Genomic DNA, 8208 nt, shown 5'->3' with positions numbered 1-8208 from the left:
AGAGCCTTCTCCTCCCTCCCTCCCTCCCCCACTCACGTAACCCCCCAACCCCCCTCATGACTCTTTGTCCACGCTGTTGTCCTTTAACCCTTGTTTTGTCTTCCCGTCAAAGTTGAAAATCAAAAATTGTTATTGACCCTGTTTATCGATCTTTCTAACTTTATTTTTACGTTTCTGCAGCTTTTTTTCAATGGTTGTCACTTTTTTTCGAATTTTTTTTTTTCAACACTACGTAACACTAACTTATTAACTTTAGTTTTACAGTTATTTTTGGAATTTATGGTCAATAAATAAAGAAATTATACCTAATGTTTGAGTTAGGAAAGCAGAAATTAGGAATTATTTAGATTAAAAAGAAAGGAAAGTGTGTTGATGGATAATCACAGACTGGAATATGTCAACTTTTAGTCAATACTATTTCAAAAACACTTCAATTTGTTTTCGAATGCCAGAAAATTGAGTATCACACCCAAAAAGTACCCTTCAAAATCACCCCAAAGAGCTTTGTTGAGTTGTGGAATCAATTATGTTATTTTGGGTAAATACAAATGGGTAGTTAAAAAGAACATTGATATAGGAAAACGGTTCAATTTGACCCAAGGACAACATGAGAGATAAGCATCTTTGTCCGTCTCTTAATCCATTCCCAAGCTTTCTGCCCCCTCCGAGCCCTCCCCACTCATTCGTACTCTCCGCCCATCCCGAGCGAACGGCCTCCCTCTTCATCTTTCATCTCTTGCCTCCTGCAGCCATCTCCTTTTTCTGCAACAGTCTGCTTTGCTTTGTGTACACACTGCATCATGACGCATGTGGGCTACATCTGGGGTCCCCTTTTGTTCCTGTCTCTGAGTTTAGGATGGACAACGGCTCAGCAGTCCAACTACACCAGGTAAGGACATTGTGTATGTTTGAGAATGTTTGAGTCCACTGTCATGGACAGTGTCTTGAAATGAATTATAGAGGCTACTATTCTTAGTTTGAACAAAATCCACTAATTAAGTTCACAAGAGCTTGTAACTTAAGCACTAAAAATGCTCTGAATTCTTTCCTGTCTCTGTAAGTAAATTCTTTCCAGTTCAGTGTTTGATTGGGCACAGAGTTGTCCTGTTGGTTTTGGACTCATGATGTGAGGCGTGCTGAGTCTGCAGTGGCTGAGCCCCCACAGCTGTTAATGCTTTTGGTTCTGCCTGCCTGGGGGGTCGAGTCAGAACAACTTGGCTCTGCCTCTGGACTTCTTGGCTCTAATCAGCAAGCGCCTGACTTTGCTGAGGTTCCGCCGTCTGAGATCTTAGTTTGTGAGAAACTGTCTTTCCTTTGCATCTAAGCACTGTAGATGTTTACTTCTTCAGAATGGGGGATGGCTGACAAATGTTTTTTGCCTTACTTCTTGTGAAATGTCATGAATACTTTAAACAACATCCTTTTCTCAGTTGTGCCAAAAGCAACAACTCTCCACACCACTGACTGCAAATGCCTGTAAAATGCCAAAATAACGTCAACTTTATAATTAGAGGCATTTTCTTCTTAGCTCACAAGTATACAAATGTATATGCGTACCTGCTGGCCACAGCCTGAAATAGGGCATGTTCCCTTCTGGAAAATTAGTTTTAAGGTCTGTGAGTATTTGCAAAGCAAGAGAACTAGAATTTTTTGTTCATGCAGTAGTTGCCTGATATTTTAAACCATGGCCCCCATGCAGAGCGTGACATCCACATTATATGATAATTGTGCACTGTGGCATAACTTCATTTTCATCCAACACTGCATGGGGATTCTGATGTTTAGTGGTTGGATAAAAATGTAGTCAAAGTACATATCCAGTATGTATTTGCAGTACATGGTGAAACATTATTACGGTTTTAAACAACAAAAGGAACTCTGTGCCCATCTGCAATCCATTGCAGTACTTTGCTTTAAAGTACTGCAATGGATTGAATTATACCATGAAAAGTCAGTTTTAGTATTGACTATAGTATTTAGTAGCGTTGGTGTTCAGAAACCAGTACTGTAATGTAATTAGCTAACATTATTAAACTCTTCATGATGTCTTTTCAGGTTTTCGATGCATTTCAATGGAAAGTTAAGAATGTGGATGCTTATTATCCCTTGTGTTGTCTTCCCGCCAAAATTGAAAATCAACACTTTTTTTGACACTTTTTCTTCTGTTTTTGTCCCTTTTTTCATTGTTTGTCACTTTTTTGACGGTTAACACTACGTAACACTATCTTATTAACTTTAGCTTTACAGTTATTTTTGGAATTTATGGTCAATAAACCTCACTTTTAGGAAATTCAACCTAATGTTTGTGTTAGCAAAGCAGAAATTAGGAATGATTTCGACTAAAATTTAAAAAAAAAGTATGTTGATGGATAATCACAGACTGGAATATGTCAACTTTTACTCAATACAATTTCAAAACCACTTCAACTGTTTTTTCAGATGCTATAAAATGGAATAAGAATTCATGAAAGTAGAGATTTGTACTGGCCAAAGAGCGCTCTGTGGAATCAATCATGTTATTTTGGATAATTACAGTTTAATCCTCTCTGTAGACTCTGTATGGCCTGTATGTATTAACAGAATTTTTCTTGGACTATTTGTTTTTATAATCACTTATTAATTTATTTAGCATATATGTAAAGCTTCATCTTGGCGTTCCATACATAACAGTAAGTATCAACACAAAAAGTGAGGCCTCATATCTATTTTAAGGCTGTACTATTTCATGATTGAGATGGATGAGTACAGTTTGAGTAAACAAGGATCTATGTTAATAAGTCATATTTATCTACACATGTTCCCGCTGCAGAGCTTAAGTGTTGACACAAACAACTTGATGTTGGGATAACTTTTTTAATCCATCCATCTTCCTCCGCTTATCCGGTATCGTGTCACGGGGGCAGCAGCTCCAGCAGGGGACCCTAAACTTCCCCTGACTATGACTATATTTCCTTTTCTTTTTGTTATTAAATACTTTATATTTGGAGGATAATGGGCAAAGACAGACTGCTAAAAGTCATTCAAAGTACTTGTCTCTGTGGGAGTTGAGAGATTCTCAGGGGACTTGTATTATTACAGTTATATTGTCTCCTGGACCCAGGCCCGTATCCAGGACTGCAGCAATACCAAGGTCGAAATGTTTTTTTCATTTCCCTGACTTTATGTGTACATTTTTAAGACATTTCAAGAGAAACTATTGTATAACAGTAGCTTCAAAACCTTGTTTTTATATATCCTTAATTGGTCTCAGAGGAACACGTCTTGTGTTGGCGTTGGACACGTTTATTTTAGGCAGTTAAATCACTTTTTTTATCTTTGGGAAAAATAATACCAAGATCCTGACCTCGCTGTCCTCAATGATGTGCTGTCCATGATACTGTCCCCACTGTCTCCTTCCTCACAGGCCTGTGTTCCACTGTGGAGGAGACCTGGTCACAGACTCAGGCTTCATTGGCAGTGAGGGGTTCCCAAGCTTCTACAAACCCAACAGCAAATGTATCTGGCGTATCACTGTGAGTCTGTGTGACCCTGCAACATGTCTAAACACTAAGTCCTTCCTCACTCAGGGTCTCCGTGTCTGAGTCATATATAATCTCTCTGGTTTCCAGGTCCCAGAGGGAAATGTGGTCATGCTCTCTTTCCGCATTTTTGACCTGGAGGCTGACTCACAATGCCTCTACGACTATCTGGATGTTTACAACGGCCATTCCAACTTGGTGCAGAAACTAGGGCGCTTTTGTGGAACATTCCGGCCTGGCGCTCTTATTTCTACCACAAACACCATGATGCTAGAGATGAGGTCTGATGCAGAGACGCAGAGCAGAGGGTTTGTGGCCTATTTCAGTGGAGCCAAACCGTACGTAGATGGTATGTAGTCACAATATTTAATTTATTATTTTATATTAAGCATACAAATATGTCCAGCCTACTTGGGCTTACCAACACCCCCCCCAATTATGTTAACTAGGCCAAGAGTGGAGTACATACATCTTCAAATGATACAGCAAACCAATTCACATACATTTTTATAGTAATTTATATTTAAGTTTTAAAGACCTAAATTCTTACAAATAAAGTAATTGTGAAAAAGTGGTGAAAAACTAAATTTTACAGGTTAGACTATATAACCCACTTATCCTGGAAAAAGACAGCAGAGGATCTGGACAAAGAACAATTTTAATAGCAACTTATAAAGCAAAATGTGCTCCTTTTATTGGCTTATAACTGATCTATAAATGCTAAGTACATTAACCAATAATAATGCTAGTACATGTATGAAAACAGTAGATTGAAACTAGCTACCTAAAAGTTTTAGCTTAGTTTACTTTTTCTACCTTTTTATTATGTCTAAGGCATATTAAAGATCCATCAACCATGAAGGAAATAACATTAATTTATTTTAATCATATTTGCGTAAAAGTGAAATTAGAAGTTTGTTGGGCCAAGGTTAATGCCAAGCCCCTGAGCTTGTACAATGTATTTCCCTTAAGGACACTTTTGATTATGCCAAATTTACAGCTATATTGAGAATACTAGCTCTTAATTGTTAAAACAATATCTTAAACCTAATGATAAGCTGCATTGATTTAACATATGACGAACTATTCGAAACTTTTAAAAATTATCAAGAAAAAGTTAGTGAACAACATCGATAATTTGCATACTTCTTAGCAAATAGTTTACTGTTAATGTCATTCATTAATCTCATGGAGTGTGTCGACTTGTTTCAGACCAACAGTTCTGTGGGGGGAAGATGACAAAATCCCAGGGAGAGATCATGACGCCCAACTGGCCTGACAAGAAATACCCTGCAGGAACCAGCTGCTCCTGGCTCATCACTGTGGAGCCCGATATGGTCGGTAGACATTTTAATTTATTTAAGTCTCTACATGGAAAACAACTGTTTAAGTGATCATTTATAGTCATGTTTCTGTTTCCTTCTGGGTACCAGGTAATCCAGGTGAACTTTGATAAGTTTGTCTTGGAGTCTGACACCTATTGTCGGTTCGACTATGTGGCATTCTTTAACGGTGGAGAGAAAGATGATTCCAGGCTGATTGGGCGATACTGTGGCGATCAGGCCCCACAGTAAGTATCAGATGTCTCTAAAGGGCCTTTTTGTTGGCCTTTAAAGTCAACATAAATCCACTACTGATTAAACTTTCCACCTCATCTTCTACCTGTCTCCTGTCCAGGCCCATCATTACCAGCGGCAACGTGCTACTGGTCCAATTCGTGTCGGACCAGAGTGTGACATCTGATGGATTCTTTGCCCGCTATACCAGCGTCCCACCTGGTTCTCAGATACCAACCTTGGACTCAGGAGCCAGTACGAGATCCATCACTCTAAAACCTGCCGTCAAACCAGCTGAATCTAAACCTCCTGCCGTCACCAAACAGCCACCCGTCACCACCGACAAATATGTGCCACCTCAGCCCACTGAGATACCCAAACCAGTCAAACCCACTAGAGGCCGGGGACAGCCCACCACAGGCCAGGACAGGAGGGTTCCCGTGACCAGACCAAATGGAAAGAGGCCTGGTAGGTGAAGTTATGTGCACGCTATGCTTGTGTTTCAATGTGCACACAATTTATATCTAATGTGTCTTTTTATGCATTATTTATGTTTCAGTTCCACAAAATCCTCTGTGTGCCAATGCCTGTAAAAGACAGGGAACCATCAAGACCAGTTTCTGTGCAAGTGAATTTGGTAAGGTTCTTAAAGCCAATTGATAAACCCAAAACCCTGCAAAAGCATAAATCCTGTTTTACCCTTCACATATATGCAGCAAGTAACCAATCAGATGTTAAGTTCTGACTGAGCCCTCCTTTTTTCAGTGATTACCGGGAAGGTGAGCTCTCTGGCCCCTGGGCCCCGAGGCACTGTTCTTGTTAGCATCTCTCTCCTTAAGGCCTACAAGCCAGGTCGACTAACAATCACACAAGTTGGAGAGACCATGTCGGTCAAGCTGGTGTCACAGTGCAAGAAGTGCCCGTTGCTCCGAAGAGGTATCATGGATCTATACACACACACACATACCACATATTATGATCATTTCAATTTATTCAAAAGTATAATACTGATCAATCTCTCTGGTTATATCTTCTTCTAATAGGTGCCGACTACATTATCATGGGTCAAGTGAATGAAGATGGACGTGGTACCCTGGAACCTGGTGCATTTACAGCTCCATACAAAGCACCATACGAGAAATTATTAACAAATATCAACAACCAACCATGTTAACTTCATCCTTCTGTTAAGGCCAGGACATTCAGATGACATATCAAACACACAAATCCAGATATCACAATGTGAAATACAGATCTATTAAAGCAATATTACAGTCTAACATAATATAGTTTTATCCACCATTTTAAAGAATACAAATACTTTTATTCAAACACCTGCTGAACCTAACATTTGTAATTTATATACAGTATGAATAAAAAATGTATATCTCTTTCAAATGGTTTGACTGCATCTTTTTGTTAAATATGTTCTCCAATTTTGGCTTTGAGTCCACCTAGTGGATTCAAATCATAACAGCACTCAAGATAAGATATTCCTAATCCAATAGGCTGTCAAAGCAGGTCTGTTTCAAATCCGGTGCAGGAGTTGACAATTAGTTATAATTATAACCCCGTTTTTGTTTGTTGTTTATAGAATATAATTTAATTGAATTCAAACTGAGAGAAAATAACTTATTCTGTTCTGACATTGTGTTCTTAGACCTAAATGAAAAATGTCACTCTTGATTCCAAAGCTGCTCTTTGTTTGTTATCCAATAAGACCTGATGATGTTACAGGATGGTCTGGGATCATCTATACATGAATAGATGTTCTTTTGATCCAAACTGACAGAAAATAAAAACCTGCTATTGCAATAACCTGTAAATTATTATGTAACATTGTAATATGGATCTTTTAACACAATGCACTCTCTTGGATTAATAGAAATGTCAGAAACAGTATCATATTGTAATATGTACTGTATCCATGTGAATTATTGCATAATATGTATAATAATAACCTGTAGTATATACTTCCAAACATGTATCTCTTGAACAAACACAACGGGACAGACTCCCATACTCATAACAGTAATATTAATTGCTGAACTTAAATATTCATCACACATGTTGAATATTGAACATCATTTGAATATACTGCTTAGAATATAATCATATTGATTAATGTTGATTCAAAAACTAAATTTACCCTCTCAGTCAATGTGTTTTAGATATGGCAAAAATATGCAACAGTCACCAGTAGATGTGAATGTAAAAAAAAAGCTAACTCCTTTGTTGAGAGTCATTCTTTGATACCAACATCAGTTATTTGGTGTGACTTGAAATGTATTACTACATTCTATATAAAATATATACTGTATACGTTTGACAAACAAATATTTATTTGACAAGGTTGCATATTTTTTAGAAAGTTAATAAATATAATAACCACACTCACAACAAAGTAGCCTACATATCAAGTCATCCATGATGTAAGTACAAATCAGAACTAGAAATTGCTAGAATTGCTTTAAAAGCTAGTGATAAGTAAGTAAGAAGAAGGTGTGAGAATAGTTTGAAAAGTGGTAATGACTTAAATTAGTATACATATCATTGAAATGCGAAATAACACCAATAATATATGAACCAAAAGTGGAATATTAATGCAATTTTTCACACAATAATGACGAATCAGATGTCACTACTGTGAATGTTGCTGAATCAGCACTCACACAATGAAAATACCGTATGACAAATGATAGGCATTGTGTTAAGACATGCTGCTATTGCAACACATCTGCACACTAAATAAAGTCATAAAAATGTTGAAGTATAGTATGGAAAAAAGTCATGGTATAGAATGTCGAAAAAAGTGGTAAAAAAAGGCATAGTATAGCATTTTGAAAAAGTCACATGTAGTATGTTGAATAAAGACATAAAAGTCATAGTGAAGCATGTTGAAAAACGTCATGGTATACAATGTCAAAAAAGTCATAGTATGTCAAAAAAAGTGATAAAAAGTCATAGTGTAGCATGTTGGAAAAAGTCATAATATAGCAGTCATAGTATAAAAGTCATGGTAGAGTACGTTAAATAAAGACAGGAAATAGTCATAGTATGGTATGTCAAAACAAAGTGAAAAAAATCATAGTACAGTATGTTGAAAAATTCATAGTATAGCATTTCAAATAAGT

General features: G+C 37.3%; 1 protein-coding gene across 1 annotated transcript; it reads left to right on the top strand.

Moving 5' to 3' along the window:
• Nucleotides 1-653: 653 nt before the first annotated feature.
• pcolcea (procollagen C-endopeptidase enhancer a) lies at nucleotides 654-6350 on the top strand. The gene is made up of 9 exons (XM_034890397.1): nucleotides 654-889; nucleotides 3404-3512; nucleotides 3609-3867; nucleotides 4731-4855; nucleotides 4952-5088; nucleotides 5196-5542; nucleotides 5634-5711; nucleotides 5840-6010; nucleotides 6118-6350. Exons 1-9 carry the CDS (start codon nucleotides 801-803, stop codon nucleotides 6246-6248), a joined length of 1446 nt encoding a protein of 481 aa, XP_034746288.1. The 5' UTR covers nucleotides 654-800; the 3' UTR covers nucleotides 6249-6350.
• Nucleotides 6351-8208: the final 1858 nt, after the last annotated feature.

This window comes from Etheostoma cragini, chromosome 13 (genome assembly GCF_013103735.1).
Source record: "Etheostoma cragini isolate CJK2018 chromosome 13, CSU_Ecrag_1.0, whole genome shotgun sequence".
NCBI classification, from domain to species: Eukaryota; Metazoa; Chordata; class Actinopteri; order Perciformes; family Percidae; genus Etheostoma; species Etheostoma cragini.
The sequence above is the reverse complement of the archived record's forward strand: the minus strand, read 5'-3'. Positions and strand labels throughout refer to the sequence as shown.

Bases quoted from the DNA above. Each gene is read 5' to 3' on its own strand.
- pcolcea (XM_034890397.1), top strand. From the start codon at position 801: ATGACGCATGTGGGCTACATCTGGGGTCCCCTTTTGTTCCTGTCTCTG. The intron at 3,868-4,730 runs GTATGTAGTCAC...GACTTGTTTCAG, and splicing joins AGCCAAACCGTACGTAGATG to ACCAACAGTTCTGTGGGGGG. The intron at 4,856-4,951 runs GTCGGTAGACAT...TCTGGGTACCAG, and splicing joins TCACTGTGGAGCCCGATATG to GTAATCCAGGTGAACTTTGA.